Below are 20,762 nucleotides of genomic sequence, written 5' to 3' on the forward strand. Positions count from 1 at the left end.
CACGTGCTCACTCGCGAGAAAATCAAAACAGACAGGCTAAAAATATAGGTCGATACACTCAACGGTGATGACCCGAGAGATTCGCGAACGGCCATGAAAAAATATCGACCGCCCATTCGATAAGTGAACACTTTGTTGGCTCTATACATATACGTGTACTGTCGCAGGTTCGAACAGCAACGGGTTCAAGAAGGAATCTCGAGGGAAAAAATGCCTTTGAGTTTGATGGTGTATCGCTTTCTTTATGCAAGGAATAAATATTTCACGATGAGCGATATGCACTGTATCGCGCTTGCGATGCGGCAATGTCGCGAGGATAAGTATGTGCGTACAGTGTATTGATTAGGGAAACAAAAGCGCTTGGATGTATAGAATGGATAAGTTTTTTTTTTCATGCAATGTAGAGCTTTTACATCTGTGTACAGTGGAAACTTGCCTCATCGACTGAGTCTACATTAATTTTTCAGGTTCTTCAAGAACTAAACTTACTTACATTTTTAATGAGCGAAAAACTTGTCGGTATAACGCACGCGTAAGAATTCTCTAACCAGTTGACACTCACCTGAAACAAAAAATAAAACATGTAGTCAAGGAATGAATCACATACAGATGTTTCTATCACTGCCCAAACCCTCCGATAAGCGTGAAATACGTCCCCCTATATTCTCGCTCTGTTTCTTAGATCAGCGATCACTGACACACCGATTAATTACCCCCGACCACGCCAGGTCACGCGTCTTTAAAAATAGAAAAGAACTCGAGCGTGATAAGATCTGAAAAAAGGGTGGCTATTTTCGTCCCCTTATCAAACGTTGCCCTTAAGCAAAAAATAAAAATACAGGCAGTATTCGCCAAAAAGGTCGCGTGTATTGGTCGATCTCAGTAGCTACTCGCACAATGGGATTCAGACGTCAGCGAGGCCTTGAGCCGGTGCTTCCCACCTAATGTTGGGGATCTTTTCGCACGTGTGTCTATTTTCTCGTGTGGTTAATTCTGGCGATTTTGCGTGGGACGTTGGTTCCTCTCTGAGGGATTAGTAATTGGATGTTCTTCTTTTCTCTGATTTGTTTCAGTGACGCACTTCCTGTTCGACTGAGTTATTATCAGGGATAAAATAGAACGTAAATGAATTCGTATTTTAATAATTACTGTCGCTAACACAACGTATGGAAAAAAAATATCAAAGAACAAAGCACAATTTGACAAAGAGTATGAAATTCGGGTTTTAAGACGTAAAAAAGGGAAATGAGATAGCTTACAGGAAACGATTGTATTATACGAGTGCAGTTACTTAAATAGGAGATATTAAGCTTATCTCAAAATAGTTCTATCTAATCTAATATCAGCTAGATCTACTCTATTTTTGATCAAATAATTCAGATTTCGTATGCAGGACAAGATAGGAAAACTGGTGAGAAACTCTCATATTCTCATTAAAAGCAAAGGGTGAAGATCTAAAACTTTGCATAAATTTAAAAAAAGCCAACAAATTCAGTTAGCTGAGCTCTTCTTTTAACATCCATCCAACAACAAGCAGATGAATTCCATCACGTTCTCATGAACCTTTATGAAAAAAACGTCGTTGAAGGCACGCAGCCAAGCAATTCTCCCAAAGTAATTTCCCTGTGGCGCTGTCTACACGGCAAAGTCGAAAGACCCCGGCAGGCGCTTTCTCGCACGCGCGGTGGTAACTGACTTTCAGATTCGCACGAATGAAAGCCTATACATATACATGTCATCCCTTTACAGCTTACGTCTGTCGCGTGTCGCTTAAATTTGGATTTTCTCACACACGAGTCGCAAAGCCGAGAGACAGACCGGACTCTCTTGCGGCTCGGAAAGAAGCCGCAGTAGCTCTGCTGATGCAGAAAGCCGCTGTTGTGAAAATGTGTCCAGCTCATCCCTTTTTCTGACTATGTAAGTCACTATTATACATACGTGTACGGCTACTATATGATGAAACGGACGTTGGGGTGAATAGAAAATTACGCTTCCAATCTCTGCAAGAGTAAACTTGCAATTTTAGGTACGAATATAAAGCGCTTGTTTTAAAATGAAATTCTATTGCTATTTTTTCCTAAATTCAATTAATTCGTTAATTAGAGGATCACAGGACAAGATCACAGGGATGATCGGTATTCTATATTTAAATAATATTGGTTTGCTAATGAGGTATTTACGAATGACTGTTTCATCGCTGAAAATTAATAATCTGCTTTTAATCAGCTTTGGATTAAAAAAGTGCATACTGCAATGCGAAAAAAGTCCAGAGATTTTTAATTAATGCAAAAGCTCTTTGAATCGTTATTGACTTTCGCAAACAGTACGAGGGTGCGGGTATAGAGGCTCTCTTTTCATACGATTTATGTTCGCTCGAAACTAATGAAAAGCTCCGACGCTTAAACCCATCACCAATGTGCACTTTACTCGCTGCAAGCGTGTCGAACTCTGCCGTTGCAAGCTTCGTATACTTTAAGATGCTATGTTCATCGCAACTTATACTACATCGTGTACTTTAGTCCGACGTGGTTCGCCCTAATAAATAAGTCTCACGCGGAAAGAGAATGAGAGAGAGAGAGAGAGAGAGAGAGCAACGAGTTATTGCTTCTGTTTCGATATTAATCGGATTTGTAAAAGCTAATGTAACGTTTACAAATCAACTCTGGAGAGTTTTGCGAAACAGCAATTTAAATAAACATATTGAACGATTGAATTATACATTCCATTTGTCGTACTAATCTAGCGCTACTGCATCTATAAATTGATTTACGATAATAATATGGCTTTGATAGATCTATGTGGGTCAATTTCAGAGCAACCTATTTCGTCGTTTAGCTTTAAAAATACTCTCCCTATTCCAATGTAATTGTGCATATCTATAGCTACAACCGGACTACTAATGATAAGTACATTATGTTCACAATGATTGTGAACTATTTGCTAAAGTTTTGGAAAAACGACTTTACTCCCTTCAAATGATTCGCTAACGTGGTTGGACGTACGCATAGTATTCTTCGTTAATTGAAACCGAAAACCTGGTTATTGGTCAATAATTCAAACAGTAGATCGAGTTTTGTATATTATGAAGGTGATCAATAATCAGAAAATAGACACGAAAGTCGACTGAGATTACAGCGCATGATTTCTGCTCTGAATCTAGTTTAAGACTACTATGAAGTCTGACTTCGTTATTACATTCTGGAGTGTGCAAAGCTCGATTGTTCAAAGGAAAGCCGATAGATTGTAGAGGATGACCTAAGCCTCTGCCTCGAGGTCTGCCTCGAAATGTGTAGGGCAAACAGCTAGGCGTTATCAGGGACGTGAAGAGAGGCAGGAAGCACCAGCATAGAACTGTAGGAAGGCAGATTAAGTTCTGATTTATTAGATCAGAATGCCGAATATAGCCAAAAGCTAGGGTACACGGACACACTGTATCGCATCGTACAGGAGAGAGGGACTTGCCAATCTCAGCTGAGCTGCATGTTTACTGTGCTCGCCTGCGCTATCACACTATTATCAATTCACCTCAGCGACTTGAAAGCCTCTCTAACGTCACTTCTCGTCTGCGCTGAATTATGAACGACTGGACTGCGTCGTTTGTTCTCCAGTCTGCAGTCGGATTTGAATTGAATTCATCTTAGATTCTCTCACTCTCTTTTAGAAATTTCAACCGAGACGTGAACTGAAGCACGAAGCGAAAGCTGAGATCGCAATGCTCTTCAAACGTTACAGAGCTTGAGACCTGCTGGGTTAATTATTACTCACATAGTTACTGCTGGAGTACGCCATGGATAATGGTAAGTAGGTCATGCTATTCGGTCTGTTTGCTGTCTACCGCCTTGTTGTAACTGTACGGGAAATCCTGTCACGATGTAATCGGGAACATAAACTTTCGATTCATCGTGTCAGTCATCATTAGTTCAGCTGATAACGTTTCTTTGGAATATGCCATATATGGTTATGGAAATTCCATCGAAGCTGGCCACTAACGTTTGAACACGTATAAATGAAGCGCTGATCGCTTAAAAGTTTCTTGCTGAATCGTAAACCCGAAAAGTTTTCACATAGTTTGTTTGCATTCATCGGCACTGCAAGGAGAAACGCGAAGCTAATGAATTCCAATCTGAGCAAAGTAAAAAACTTTTTTATTGTTAGAAATTCAAAGTGAGAGAAAGGGTGTGAGAGAGAGAGAGAGTCTAATTTTCAGATTATCTTATATTAGCTTGCGATTTTCTCAAATAAGTCACTTACAAATAAGAATGGTTAATGAATAATGCAGTTTTATGGCGTAGGTAGCTAAACAAAATAATTTATTTGATAAATGACAAAAATGCAGGATTTAATAAACTTGATTGCGGAAAAATATTTGTTATCGAGAAATAAGAAGCTAGTCGACGAAGTACTTAAGCTCTCCGCAGTGGTTGAGAGAAGAGTTATCAAAACGGCGCCAGTGGTATCGTTTAGACGGTGACAAATATTTATTATGCTATTACTTTCTATTTTAATTTTCTTGAGTGAGACTGCAGCATGAAAATGTTCTTAACTGTCGAAGAAGCCATCAATTCGCGCGAGTGTTTACTTCTGTAGAAGCTAAGCTGTTAAGCGGGGATAAACTTTTCCAAGTTTGCGCAAGACGCTACGATGCGCAATTCAAGTCTATATCAAGCGCAAGTCATCAGCATTTCTACTACTTGTTTTGAAAATTTTTAAAAACTGCGCTTGTGAAGTTAAGCATTTGTAAGAGTGAAGTTCTTGAAAATTCAAGCTAATTAGGTTAATTCGAACTTTTTATGTTGATACATTAAATTATGCGAGGTGCTTTACTTTATGTATTTTTTATCCGCTACATTCGTACATACATCCTTACTAATTAGATTTATCTACGACTGATTAACTGTTTAGTAAATGTTTTATACGCGTATCAAGTAAAGCATAATATGAAAAAGTGTAATTCAGTGACGTTAGCAATTAAAACAAATATAATAATTATATATTTGCTTTAAACGTCTAGCTAATTATCAAATCGATCATTGAAATTCAAATAATACGTCCAATCATGATGTAACTATAGATACTTCACTTTATTAAATCTAGAGTTCGAAACGCAAAATGAAAACCCATTATCCCAACGTTTGCTACACTATCGAGTAATGTTAGCACTTTATCGATATTAAATTCCCCACGATATGTTTGGCAATCTACATACCACTGTGGAGTTACTACACATAGTAAAATTGGCCTTTGTTAACTTATTCTTTGTGTACGATCGATTAATAACAAATGCATCGAATTCATGCATCCCCGCGTGCGTGGGAATCATCCGACATTCGCAAAATAAATTAAAAATTTGAAGAACAGAAACAAAGCTTCCCTGGCCTCCGCACGAATTAGGAATTCATTCGAAAAGGCAGCCCGATGAGATGCACCAAACTGCAGCAAAGCACGAAGAGTAATATTTCACGAGGCAGCGTACACAGGCGAAGTATACACTGGCGGCGGATGCAAAAGATCGCAAAGATGGAAAGCACCGCGTGGCTGTAGACGTGTGTGTGTGTGTGTGAGACGCATAATAGTAGCAGCAGCAGCGTAGGGTTTTGAAAATTGCGAGGAAAAATGGACAGGATCAGACGATAAATCAAAGAGGATGAATCGACCTCGGGCCGAAACAAAGGAACAGCCAAGAAAAGTGCAGCTGAGATGAGGAAATATACATGCGATACGGGAGAAGGAAAAAGATACGAGATCAAAAGAGAGCAAGAAAGATGTAATAAAAACGTCGAAGAGAGCGAGAGAGAGAGAGAGAGAGAGAGAGAGAGAGAGAGAGAGAGAGAGAGAGAGAGAGAGAGAGAAGAAGAGCGAGGACGAAATCGAGGGGGATATAAGTGGCGGGCGAAAGAGCGGCGCACGGAACTGGCACTCGGCCCAGTTACGTGATGTCATTTTGAGTTTTGGTCTAACGAGCGCCTGCAGCGCTGACTACTTTCTCGGTCGGCTCTCTCTCTCTCTCTCTCTCTCTCTCTCTCTCTCTCTCTATTTCAACTGTTCCTGCTGCGCGACATCAAAGCCGATTGCTTTTAATACAGAAAAGCTCGCTTATGTGCTGGTGTCGCTCCTCGCCGCTTTATGCGTCGGACACGTTCTGTTGCGGGAAGGACGAATGTAATTGACATTGTGTTGGGTACAGTATTTCCGCCAACAATTTGTACATCAGACGATATCGTAAAAATTGTCAGGTTTATTGATGCGAATAGGAATTGAAAGAATTCGGACGTGTCACACAAATTTGGCATCATTATTTTTTCATAATTATCACTTCTTGCTGGTATTATACAATTTTGAGATAGTGCTATTATTCATATTTGATAATAATTTTAACACTTATGAAACGTTTCCGAAGCTTAATGAACATAGTGCACGAGAAGTCATTACAGTAATACGCCAAAGCAAATTGTCTGCATTAATCGTTAATAATTTCGATTCGCTGATGAAGCTCGCAAAAGTATCGTAAAACGTTCGCGTTTTAAATTTCAACCGTTCGAATGTATTCGCGCGTTTTCTCCTGGCGATGTGAACTTTTCTCGAACTGCTTTTTATGTCATTAAAGTTACAACTCGCCCGCTCGAATTATAATTTCTTTTAAGCAATAAAAATCCAGTTGTGATGATCGTTACAGAAACTGTCGGCTCCGGTTCACAGGCATCTGCAATATTTAAAAAAGTAATTTTCACAGTTTAACAGCTAGAGAATTTTCATTTTGATACCCGTGTTTTAACAATGTATGAAGATTTGAAATTAAAGCGTGTACCTTAAACGCGGTTTTTATATGAAACTGCAAAAATAAAGTGATCAAGTTGTTTTTCTTGAAGGAAAAACAACGAGGTTTTATACTTGCATGGTACGTTGTGCAAATGACGACAGTAAAGCTTGAGTAGGTGATACACTTATTAAAATACGTGTTTTAGCGCGCAGCTATTATATTTTCGTAATTTGCAGCGAAATATTGTGCGAAGCGTTAAATGTTCTCTGTTAATTAAGACAACGCATTGAAATAGTAAATTAAGAATAGTTTTCTTATTTCATTCTGGTACATGCCTACATATTATTAAAAAAAGTTGAAGATAAATACGGAAAATCGAGCGAACAGAAGCAGCCCTCGAGAAAATTTAATTAAACTCGCATCAGAGAGACTGTGCTGTCACGGCAATTCATCGAGCCTCTTAATTAAAAATCCGCGCGATGATAGAGAGAGGGAGAGAGAGAGAGAGAGAGCGCCTACAAAATACCAGTCTTATTATCAAAATCAATTCGAGTGTGCCAGCCCAGGCAGTTATCGCTGGGGAATCGAGTGGCAATCAGCCATCAAGCGGGCGTGCCAGTGACATAACCCTGGATATCCGCGCTCTCTCTCTAGGCTAATGCATCATCGATCACCCCATAAATCAATCACTATAGCTCTTCTTTGAGAGCGGCGTGCTATTTCACCTCTCTACGCCATAAATTTCAATCCAGCGACATTATACTCCTCCTCTCGAATACGTTCGCTGCTGCGGCGCGTATTTTTTAACCCTTCCTTTTACCGCAGCGGTCGTTGCCTCTTGCCTGTATAGCTATATGTATTCCGCGCCTTAATGCATAAACGCTGCTATCACGAGAGCAGTGGCAGCGAAGGGGTTGCTGGGCCAATCTCTCGCGCAACCGTGCGAGAACGCAACGCTTCTACATAGAGGACTCGCAGTAGCAGCAACAGCAGCGGGAAATTCGCGATGTATACTGCAGCAGCAGCAGCAAGTAATTCTCTGTGCAGCCGTCTATAATTTGTGAGCGCATATGCTAACACATACTTTCACACACGGCGTGGGTCGATATTTCTGTGCGTGTATGCATTAATATTTAGGTATGTATGTATGACGAGGACCACTAGGACCGTTTGCGATGATGCGCGCATGTATGCATAATATATAGGTGTTTGATGTATAGGTAGGCGTTTAATTTTTTTTTTCGAATTCAGTGCTACGTGGTTATAAGCTACTGACTTGATATCCGAGCTGTTGCGCTTTTTCGTGTAGGCGTGTGCATAAATTAGATGATTCTAAAAAAAACATCCCTTGTAGAAAATTGACCCTATTTCTGTGCAGAATTCGTTATGATCAAAATTTTTTAAAATAAAGTACTATCAGAAACTCGTTTCAGAGTATTTCCATTAATTTTAGATAAACCACATTTTAACACACCTGGACAAAAATTCTACCCAGAAATGGGGTCAATTATCTACCAGGGATTCAGTTATATCTATAGCTTAGAAAAGATAGAGCAAGGACCGCATTACTGGGACCATTTTTTTCTCATCTCAAAATTTTTCAAACACTGTTCTCGATCTCGTTATTCATTTTATTCACTTAAGAAGCCGAGAAAACGATGGGGCGAGTTCGATTTTTTTTTAATTCCTGAATAAGAAAACAATGCTCCCAGCGATGTAACCCTTAATTATTTTTTTTTTTTTTGAGAGCTTTGAAAAAATGTTTTTTTTTGGAATCTTCTGATATACCATTACACGCGGGTACTTGTTAGTTCGCAAGAGTGGATGCGAGTGCGCGAGAGAGCGCCGAGTAAATTGCATTAGACTGTCACTTCATAATCTCGGTTAAATGCGCTGAATGGGTGACTCGCTGGCTGAGCTCTGGAGGGCCTCCCCTCCGACTAAACGCAGCTCTCCCTTCGCGGAGGTAACGAAGCCTTCTGCACACGCATACGCTTAATTTCTTTCCATCTCTCTTTTGTCGTTAGCCACAACCTCTATTTGATATCTAATTTACTTCTGCTAACTCTCACGTCGACTTTTACGGAAAATCTTATTTCCCTAACCTTGATCATCGTCAGGCAGATTCGACAGCTTTTTTTGCGCGCAATTTTTAAAACATTAACAGGATTATAAATCGTAAGCGTAATTAGAGCTTGCAAACATGTACTTTTTGCAGGAAAAAAAGCTTTGCTTTTCGAGATTCATTATGTTTAGAGGAATCAGAGGATGTATCTCGGTCAGCCTCGAATGCATTAAATCCTTCCTTTGAAATTTGTTGACAAATATTTTTGCTCAAAAAAACAGCTTCTCTCCATAACTTCGTAATAACATTATACGAAAATTGCAGCATCACCGGAAAATCCAAGCAGATAATAAAACCAAATCCGCAAACTCTCTCGGTGAAAATGATTTGCTTTCCAGGAGAGGAAAAAAGGGAGACGAGGAAGAAAGTTCATGCTCGTACAGAGACCGTGATGTCCCCCACAAAATGAAAAATCACATCAGCTGCGGGTGAAAAAGTACACGCAAACATTCACGGGCACAAGTCGACGTATTTGCTCTTCGAAAGTTTTTGCCCGGCGCAGGAGAAGGGGGGTGGCGGTGGAATAAAACTCCTCGATGCGCAAAACTCGTCGGCGTAGTGGAGAGTTTCGAAACTCCATACGCCCACGCATACGCGAGCATCAGAAAATCATGGCCCAGAGATATAAGATCAGCTGAGATTCCGCGGCACACGTATACGCACATTATCGCGGCGACAAAGCTCTATACAGAGAGTATTGATCGGTCGAGAACGCAGCCCACCTGTCTGAGCCTCTGCCGAGGCCATCGCACGCAGTGAAATGCGTCTCGACAAGTGGCGGCCGATTGGAGTCGGTAAATCTATCTCGCAGCCCGGTATCATCCGACGCTTCGGTGCTACTGCCCTATCCCGATCGATTTTTGCGCTCAGCGGATTTATAGCCGGAAAACTTTTCGGATACGCCGGACACTTACATTCTCTATCTCAGCGCGGTGCAAAAGTCCGCCAAGTCTCAAATGGAAAAGAATACGATGCCGCGGGCGAAAAGAGTTCGCCCGGTGCAATAGTGGATATAGCTACGGGAGAAAAGTAATTTCTCCGTGTTTTTTTTTTCTATAAATAGCGCTTGCCAATAAATAATGGGGACGATGCCGCCGCCGCGAGGGACTTTCGTATACATACGATTTCATACAGTGCACCACTAGCTGAGGGTATCGATTGTTATTGTTGCCATTTTTCATCGACTTTTTACTTTATGAATTTGTAAAGCTGTATTCAGAGCCATATACGGATACTAGAATTTTTATAACAGAAAAAAAGGCAGTGAAATCGCGCAAATATATCAGCATAAGTCGACTTAGGATGTTACTTCCGCGATTCCATTTTCCCGAAGTCAAAGTTACAAACTGTGAATTGCACAAGTTTTGATTCAATCAGATGACTATACGTATGCAGCGCCATGACCGTGTATAACTCTCCTCTCTGTATATCTTGAGAAAACTATCGGAGAGTATTATAATTTTACGGCTATATTCTGGATATACCCTACGATCAAAAGTCGAATTGAAATAACAGATCGTTAGGTTGACACGCGAAAAAGTAAACAGATACTTCATAAAGCGAAGGTGCAAATGTTTCGCAGTTTCCGTATTTTTTTTTCGTAATTTTACGTTGCCTTTGTATTTTTAACGCAGTATCTATAAAAATGCTCTCGTTTGAGAAATCCGAAACGTGACTAGCTGTTTGTTGAAGACCGACGTTGACAGCAGCGTCGCCGACGCGAAACGAAAATCATAGTTAAAAAACTCGAACGAAATCCTGCCTGTTTTCAGTCTGAATCACTGAAATGATAAACCTCGGCGACGCAGTAGTCCTTCTCGTTTTCCGAATTTTTTCGTTTTACACCAAGTCATCGTATATAATTACGCGCACAATTTTCATCAAGTGCCATAATTGAGATTTCATAGCGTGAAAATGCAACAATGCGTCTCTAATTCTAATTCAATCGAAAACCCGACCTAAAACCACTGAAGCTATATCTACACTCGACAATCAACACTTCCAAAAACTCACCGATCGCGAAGACGGCAAACGAAAGCAGCAGAAGCACCTGCAGCGGATACTCTTGTCTCCTGGCCATCTCGTGTCCTCACACCAGTAGCTGCGGAAATGCCGCTACTCACAATTCATCGAGCCCTCACTAGGCACGAAACGTCTCATCACACCGATGGTATAGAATACCTTGCTTATGTTGTACACTTGGCGAAAAGCACGTGCAATTGGTCGAAACTCGTGAGAGCGATGTTCCCGGCGTGAAGCTCAAGGTGATACTGCCGGCCGCGTGGCTCGACAGGAGCCACCGCCACCGCCGCTACCACCACCACCAGCGAGCTATATAGGTACCTGCCACCCCTCCGGTTTCAGCCCCTCTACCGAGTGAAAGAGGGGGTCGGTTATAATAGGTGCGTTGTAACGTCTCTTTTACGCGCCCGCGCGCGAGTTGCGGGTTGCGGAGAGGTGAGAGACCACTGGGCTTCTGCTAATTAGGAGACGAATTCATAAAAAAAAATTGCTACGAACTGCTTTTGATTGTTACGTCTACTTTTGAGGTGAAAAAATAGTAACACGATCTAAAATAATTCTGTAATCGGACAATAATTTTATAATATTTACTAAAGTAATCCAACAATTCATGAATTAAAAAATGGACCAGGCCTATTTACCGTATTACGTCATCATCGCGTAATCACGTACGTGTATTGTATGTTTCATAACAAAGGCCGTGACTTTTAAAAAGAATTAATTATCACATCGTTGCAGGGGATATTCTCGGAAGAGAAAATCGCTGGAAGATGTGGCGAATGACGTTGGATTATAAAGGATTATAAATAAATCTGGATATGAATAACTTTTGTTTGCCTTGCGTAATTGGATTGCTACTACACAGAAGAAACATTTATTATCAATTCCAAGTATATTTGTGAACCACAACGCATCCTTTATTGCTCAAAAAACGAACTTTATCAGAATGGTAACCAAAAAACAAGGTAATACCTCGAAACACTGATCAAAAGAAAAACAAAAACAAACGCCTATTATTTTCCGTGCCAGCAAAGATTTTGTATCGTTTGTGGATTGCTTCGCGTCAGCCCTTCCCTATATACTATTAATTCGATAACGTAACCGCGTCGAGCAACACCTACGCATATCACGCTTTGTCCCTCCTGACCTGTTGCGAACCTTTGCCCTCTGCTAATGCTTTTCTCCCTCGAAAAAATATCAGCTAAAGAAATTTCTTTCGAATACTATGCCGAGATTGGCCGCCGCTTAATGCAGAAAAAATGTATTTGTACGTCGTTTTATTTTACTCTCAAAAACTCTTGAATTATAAAAAAATAGATGATGAAATCGGGTGTAGTAAAAGTCGAATAAAAAGGAGCATGATCTAGGAACCCTGAATTATGCAAGAATAATCGTATAAGAAATAAGTAAAGTGAATAATTTTGCAATAGTGGATATAGCTACAAAAATTATTAATAATTACAAAAAATTCTCGCTTTTCTTCTTCGTATATTAAAATTCTTTAACTAGGGAATTCAATAATAACATCAATTATTTTTGTTGTCTGTGTGGAAGTTATAAATTTGAAATAAAAATCCTCGTCAAACTTCTCAATAACGTACAATCTTATCGACTTATATTCAAGCTCATATCGGTCGTCTCCGGGACAAGAATGAATTATCTATCTCGCTTTTTTCACATTGCATATACATTTTCTTTCCATTGATATAAAAAAAAACTTTAGTTTCAGCTTCAGAAGCAGCAGTTCAATGAAAAAAGGAAAATGAAAGTAGAAACAAAAAATAATTCTAATAACTCTTTGTGGGATAATCGTTCAATTAAACGTTATAAGGCATACAAAATTAAATATTTAGTTTAAAAGTATTAGCATAAGATTGTATACATTACGTAAGCACAATATGTATAGAGAAAGCGCTAAAATCTCTCGCCGCGTCTCCTAAAGCTATGCGCACATGCACGACACGGGACAAGTCGTTATAGAGAGATAGAGCTTCCGAAGAAATTTATGGCGCCTTCAAACCTCGACTCTGCACTATTTCCGCGCGGAATATGCGGACGCTTGTGGATAATAGCTTGGAAATTCCATTTCAACGGGACCGTACACACAAAGTTCGACGATAAATTATAAACGAAAAGTGCAGGACATACCCTCAGGGAGAGAATCTCAACTAATATTGAAGTAACGTTGCGCTCGCTTTTGCTCATCTTCTCTTGGACTCGTGAAAATTTTTCTCGTCTTCGGGGATACGGCTGTCCGTTGGGGTTATAAGGGGCTACTTTGGACGATATCGGAACGAGTGAAAAGTTCGAAAAACTAGAGTGTGCGCAATTTGTCCGAGATTCGCAATAAATTTAATTTCGATCGAAAAAGCTCGGGAGAGATTGTAGATATTGCGATAGAATGGGTAGAGAAATATTGTGTAGTGGCCGTATATTTTTGATCGATTAAAATTCGTTGTCATTAGATGGAGAATTATAAAACTTTGCTTTTAAGATTTAAAAGTCATGCAAAGCAGCCCTTGTGTCTGAAAAGTCGCGAGCGTAATTTTAAGAAGTTCGAACAATGCAAATCGTTTAAGCTCGTTATATTTTCTTCTTTCTTTTTATTCATCTGCAGATCTCGCGAAATATTTTGCCTGTTACTCAACTTTAAAGATGTGAAGCACAAACTGAAGACTAGCACAACTGAATTGTTTGTCGATATCCTTATGATAAAAGAACTTATACTGAAGAAATGAGAACAATAAATTTGAGTTGTGCTAGTCTTCAGGGATGCACATGACATATCTACAAAAGTTTATCGCATCTTCTTTAAATTTTGCACCTATCGGTAACATTCCCATGTTTGGTATTCAAGTCCATTTGTTATTATTTCTTCGATTCTCTCGCCTATCATGGTATACCTGGAAAAATACGCATCGCTTAAACGTCAGACGATCTAATGTTTATACCTGACGTAACATCAAGAGCCACCACTGGAGAGACGCATCGGTGTTATATGACGTTTTTTAAAGCGCCACTAGGGGGCTGCGCGTCGCGTTTCATTTGCGTTCAACTCCTGTGTATCAGAGACGCGACTTCCACTCGCGGGTAATAGCGGATCGCGAATTTTTACGACACTTTCTCGCGGCAATTTTACGCCCAAGCTGAAATGCTTGTACGCGACGCGTACGCGTAAAGCTCTATTGGATCTATAAATATGGAGTGAGGTGTCGTATATATTTTCATTACTCTATTTGCGATTACCTTAATGTTATATACGTTACGCGAAAGCACAGTCTCAGTCAGTAAATTAATCATACCATCATGGTGTACATCGGTTGACAGTGGGTACTGCAACTTTGCTATTTTGAAACTTAAAGCTACACCAGCGGCTTAAGTTGCTCTTCGCGCACTTTGCCCCAAAGTTCCAAGCCGCGACCACCGGCTGTGTGTCGGTGAACCTTCAAACTTTTCTCCGTCCATCAACCTCTAGATGGACTTGGGAAAAACTTTCGGCTCTATTAGAGATTTCGCGGTCTCAATTATGCACACTCTGCGTTTTCAGATTTTCATTTGCTTCCATACTGTAAAGATATTGATAGCCCCAGCGATACTGAACTCCCAAAAGTATACAAGTGCTGCCTAAACAGTATAAAAAATTTTATCGCGACACATTACGTCTGAAAATAAAACGAGTCGAGAGGCAAACTCGCCGCTAGCAAAAAAGGGAATTATAACTCACAGGAGAGTAACTTGACAAAGTTCAGTATACGAAGAAAACAAAGTGTACGCTCGACTTACAAGAGCGTACAAACTTGTGGTTTGCGAAAGTTTGGGTGTCGCGAGACACGTACGACCACACCGTCGCCGCTTAGTTTCTACCCCCATGTTTACGAGGCCGTCATTAACTCGGCCGATTACGTCGTCAAAGTGTCGAATGACCAGCAATTTCTAACCTAACACCGTTGCACGACTGAAGATTCGAAACTTACTCGTGAAGACGTTGCCACCTTTTTACCAGTGTGTATCCAAAATCCTACAGTAATGTTTTAAAGCTTCGTTAAGTGGGTCATTAAGTAACTGAAAACTGTAAGAAATTTCGAGTGGGATTCGCGGTTAAAGGAGTCAAGTCTGCGCGAGAGAAACAAAGGCACAATGTGGGCAAAGTCGCCCGAGTTGAGACCTGTAGGGAATTGAAAGGCAACGAGTGAAATGGAGAATCAAAGTGGTGGAAAGGTCGTCGCTATAGAGTAGAGTCCTGTGGGGAGTATTTTAAGGCGGTCCAGAGCCATTAACAGAACCGCGCAATTAACTCGATTGCTACACACCAACCCCCTATCTATTGCTGTAGCTATTCTTACCGTGTTCTCTATTTTTGACGTACATATTGCATTTATTTTCAAAGTAGGCTTTTGAAAACTTTTTGAAGCGTATAAGGCTTGCAGTATGGATTCTTGGACATAAAGTATGGAATTCATTCGATTTTTCACTAACATATATAAAAAAGCTCTTTCATGACTGCAGTAAGGTAAATAAGCGGGAACGATACGTTGCTGCGCTCTCCATATCAGAGCAATTCGATAGGTGCTTTTGGCTGCTTGTAAAGGGATACCTATACACGCGAGTGTGGCTATCGGGTTTCCTGCAAAACACAGAGAGAAAACTCAAGTTGCATTGTAACCGATAGCTCGGTGGATAAAAGATTGCGGAAGAAGCTTCTACTTTTTGGGAATATTCTTTTTTAAGGGTTCGACGAGGCAAAGATTTATTGTTTAACATTCCACAAATCTATCTCTACTAGAATAGAATCCTAGACGTTATGGCAGTGATTGCCATAATGTCTAGGATAATATTCTAGTCATCGTTCTCGGATGCTGGCTCTAACAACCCCCTGAAACGTCTTTATTCGAGGACAAATTGAGTGTTTTTTTTTTCGGTATTCGGTTTTGCTCGTCTGCCGCGAGCCGTCGACGAGAGCACGCACTCTTTTCAAATATAGAACTTGCGCGGTCCAATCTCTACGCTTGGTTGCTGCCGCCACCGAATCTTCTTCCGCTTCTTCCTACAGCAGCTGCTTGGTATTGCTTCTCGTCGAGCCGTTTCTTTTGTGATTCAATTTAGACGAGCGCGTTCCTAGCCCACCACAGTCCTCCAGACAATTTTGATATTTTTGGGCAAGTACAAGCGCCACTATATGTGATATCAATTGCTAATTTTATACTTGAATATTGTTTAAAAGTAAATAATAAAATAAAATGAAAAAGAACTAAGCTTCTTTTAATGTGTTCCTACAAAACTAAAAATGTCACTTTAAAACAACCAGACGTATCGACGTTTGCTTGCTTCGCATTCACTCCTCCCAGAATTATCGAAAGTTTACTAGACATCACAATCTTCAAGGCGTGCGCACAAGATCAATTTCCCTCGACAAATAATTAGGAGTTTCTTCGGCGCTGCAGCATCGACGTGATTTTCGCCGCTCGGCGCCCGTCCAGACACTCGTCGAACATAATCCAGGTCGAATCCAGTCGGCCCATCCGACTTGTTTAACGAGCTCGAGGAAGGGGCGTACTTTCCGTGATTCCGAGCTACGATGCTAAACCGTAGCTGAGCACAAGACTACTGTATAACACGTATACCACCTACGCTCACGACCACGTCGGGCATTGGCCGGAGCTTGATTGGTCCGCGTAGCTACGCGCTCTCGCCACCGCAGCTCGTTAGCCGGAATCGAGGTGAAAAATCCCCCTTGCTCGTTTTCACCACCGACTACTTTTTCCCTCTGCAGTTGCCCTTCGGCATAGCACATCTACGTGGCCGCACACGCTTCATTTAGCGTGGATCAACTGATTTTCTCAGATGGAATCATCTCTGGCTTTAAATTATTTTCGAGAGATTAAAATTGATTTACTAGGAAGAGTGACGATGCGATTATGCTTTTTGATTTATTATTCGTACTTAGGTGGTGGTTAGTAAGCCGGCTTTTTTTGGTATATCATGCACTGTCGCTATCCTGGCTTTGCTTGTTTATACACCAATCTTCTCTTTATTTGGCTTTTGGTAAGCGCGGGCGGCCCTTTTTCGACGAGGCTCTTTTGTTGACCCGCGCTCCCTTTGTTCCTGCAGCAGCAGCTTCGACGTTTGATAGGTGGCCAACAAAATACATGTATCCGCAAAATTCATTTTATGCGCGCTTTGTTTACTGATATGCATTTTTTAATAAACATTGATAGTTGTATTATTCTTGGTCTTTTATTTACGTAACGTTGATTTTCTTTTATTACTTTTAAAATACAAATTTCATTAACTTGCCAAGGTATTTTTATTATAGAAAAAGAGTCGAATTCGCAAAATAAAAATTCGAGAAAGTTATGTTTTATTTAGTGATAACAAATTTTAATTTTTCATAACGGAATTTCATTGGGAAGAAGCAACAAATTTAGCACTAATAATTAATTCGACTGCAAGGTGAGGCCAGATTGCACTTATAAATAAATCGAGAAAGACCGATGATGCTCTGTATAAGTGTTTATCGATCGGAGATCGACTCCTTTGATCGTCCTTGTGTGTGTCGTAGGTTCTGCTGTATGCGACAATTTATAAATTTAAGAGATAATTGCTTCTTCCGATAAGAATATTTAATAATTTTTTAAAAATAAAAGAAGAAAAAACATAATTAACAAAATTCATCTGTTTGCATCGACTTACAATCTCGTCGCTCGGGTACTTCACCCACCAACAACCCGACCCGTCAATTCCAGTTTCTCACCGAGAAATATCGCACAATGCAATCGCATCCCCCTGCAGAACCACGTACGCCGCGAGGGCTAATACCCACCATAGAGGGGTTAACGTTCGCACCGCGACGCGGCGGGAGGAAACACAGCTCCCTCTCTCACTTTAAAATGCTAATTGACGGGTAATTCTTGCCTCGGCACGAGCATTCGAGTGCGCGGCTAGATACGTGGCACACACCACATGGGGTCATTATCGGCGAGTAGATGTTATAGTACAGGCGAGCAGTACACACGTGTCTCACGATCAATGTTGCGTGTGTGTCATGGCTGCGGTGCAATTCCTGGCATAAATAATTCATAATATTGATTTCCGGCCTGAGTCTATTGCAGCCTTTTCCTCTCCGCCTGAAGTCCGTATAGCTCCGCTCTTTTTATTGGACGGCGTTTTATGCCCCCTCCGTATTCCGATTCCTCTGTCTTTTTTCCCGAGCTTTACAGTACCTTCGAGCTTTTCTCTGCTATTTTTATTCCAATTTGAGTATTCCGGGGAAATTGCCACTCTTGCGAGAGCCACGTACAAATTCTCCGCGTCGTTATTAATTGGCGTGAGCCTGCATAACCGAGCGCATATTATTTTAATCATCCTCTACTGCGAGCTTAATCGGACTCGTTATGCATGCATTCGCAAATACGTAGGAAGTACACGCGCGTACTTTTCGGATAATTTAAGCCGAGAAGCATATTATAGAGTACAGTAGCGATTCTGGAATGATCCATATCAAGATTTCTCTGATGAATTGTATTTCATCTACTTCTACATCACGTGCACTTCGTTATCTATATTTTGATCATCATCCTCTACTTATCTCTCTCTTCCTACTCGCGGAATTCTTTTTCCGCGGCTCCCCCGGCAGCAGTTCTTCGCTTCGCCGTATAAAGGCATTCGATTTGTATATCGAAGATAGAGGCAATACGATATCTCGAATTCTGGAAGGAGCACACCGCCAGGCTCTGCCCTCTCATTCTACTTCGAAATTCTTCATTCCATTTTATGGTACCCCCCTTTCGGAATATTTGTAAGATGATACTTATTTGTATCTGCAAGAACTACGTAGCGTGTATTGTATATCTAAGAATAGCTCAGAGACATATTCTATATTTGTGGCAACCGCGCTAACGGTTTTTGTTCCATCGTTACAATGATACGTTTCGGAAATATTTCGCGTACAATACAGCAAATCGATTTTACAATTTGCGTTTCATCACTCACCGCTGTCGCTTCATTTCTGCAAATATTCATACGATGTATATCCGTTAACGGATCATGTATAGGTCATCGCGTTGTAAATTGAATGGCTACGTGTACACATGACGCATTGTGTCAATCATAGCATCGCAAAACAAAAGATTTAGTCGGCCGCGATTCTATTCAACCTCGAAGCTGGTATAAAGTGTATTGAAGGTTACAATACACCTACATCGATTCACTTAAAAAAAACCATCGATGTTGAAGTACAGTTATTGACCGGCGTCAGCTTCAACGAGGGAACGACTTTGTTTACCCGTGAGAATTGAACGATAATTAACACCTTCAGCTACAATTCTTACAACGAGGGCACTGCAGAACACGTATAGTATAGAGTACCTCGTATGTATGCGACTATGCAAGTAGACCTCTCGTGTGATTAATGAATTAGGCAACACAATGGCAGCCTTTGCCATCAAGTCTCCATGTAGGAATCGACAAAGACGCTCCTCCAGTGCTCGTGCCTTTCCTTTAATCAAGCACGTCCCACGCGGCGCTGTACATCCTGCTTTTGCTGCTACTGCTGGATTCGAGCGACTTTACCTCGTGAGCTACTTTTCAGGTGTTTGCTATACGATATTCTTAATTTGGATGGAATAGAATTACCGACTTATTTCTTGATGCCCCTGATGACCAAACTTTTTCAAGTGATTTTCTTTCAATATGGAACACGTTTTATAACTTTTAATCTTCTATTGGTTTTAATTACTAAACAAATCAGCTGACCACATTATCTGTCGAATTAAAATGGATTGACGATGAAGGAGTTAGAGATGACGCTAGATGAAATTATACAGTGCGCAAGACAGATAACATCATTCTTTTTCATCTACATAAAAGGAATAATAGTTTTATGCGGTTAATTTGAAAAAGTTCTTCAGCAGCAGTGGTGAAACTAAGGTTGAAGAAACTTTGCGTGAATAAGCGATGCTTGAAAGTTCAGAACGCGCCGGATAACAAGGGATATAGGTGCTTCCGCCAAAAAGTTATGTCTGCGTACCTAGGCCATTAGATACTGATTATGTTGATATATTACTATTACGCGAAGAGAGAGAGAGAAAGAGATATTTAAGAGTACTTTTAAGATCCATCGACTCGCCACTTTAAACTGCTAGCAGTTTTTTAATGAAATTTTATTTGCAAAATAGGCGTTATAATACAATTTAAATACAAACACTAACACAGTGTTTCATTAAAATGCTGATCCTGTACTTAACTTGATTAATTTCCTTTCACAATTTTGCCCATGATGCTGCTAGTGAAAAATTGCACCAGCGTCTAAAAAACAGTTAGAATTCCATTGGACATTGTTTTGAGCTCACAATGAACACAGAGAGTTTGCTTCCAACCCGCCGTGTTATCGGAAAGAATAGGGCAACAAAAGCTCTGAACTTTACGTACGTGTGCGTATGCGCGGCACTAATAAAGTATAACGCATAAATTATATGCTGTCAACCAGATTGAAAAATTGCGACCGTCTAAAAGATGGAGAACTTGGATTGGGGAAATATCACTGCTCTGCGTGTATGATTTATATCTTGAATTTTGCCTGTAACGCTATAAGTTTATACTCGTAGCGTTCTATTTCGCATTTTCATCAGTGTACATGCAAAAACTCGCCATGCCGTTCGAATACAAGATTTTCTATTCCATTTCAGCAAGCGTTTATTTTTCCCTTATTTTATTTTACAGTTCATGGAATGCCTATGTTTTCCACTTTAACGCGCAATGGCTCTCAGTACTGCTGTGCGCTTTCTATCGTTGTGGCTTCAATTTGCTTAATTGCGATGCGGATTATTCCGATATCAAAATTTCATGTGTTAAAAGTATTCA

General features: G+C 40.4%; 1 protein-coding gene across 2 annotated transcripts in view; it reads right to left on the reverse strand.

Moving 5' to 3' along the window:
* The window catches only part of LOC100678838, a 176,349-nt gene that overhangs the window by 109,531 nt on the left and 46,056 nt on the right, over positions 1-20,762 (reverse strand). The window contains exon 1 of one of the 2 annotated variants that reach the window (XM_016987355.3): positions 10,896-11,178. The exons of the other annotated variant lie outside the window; for it this stretch is intronic. Within the exon in view, the coding sequence (XP_016842844.1) occupies positions 10,896-10,962 (67 nt within the window). The 5' untranslated portion in view covers positions 10,963-11,178. Of the gene's footprint in view, positions 1-10,895; positions 11,179-20,762 lie in introns of those variants that run through there. 2 annotated transcript variants of the gene reach the window in all.

The sequence above is a fragment of the Nasonia vitripennis genome, chromosome 4, assembly GCF_009193385.2.
Source record: "Nasonia vitripennis strain AsymCx chromosome 4, Nvit_psr_1.1, whole genome shotgun sequence".
NCBI classification, from domain to species: Eukaryota; Metazoa; Arthropoda; class Insecta; order Hymenoptera; family Pteromalidae; genus Nasonia; species Nasonia vitripennis.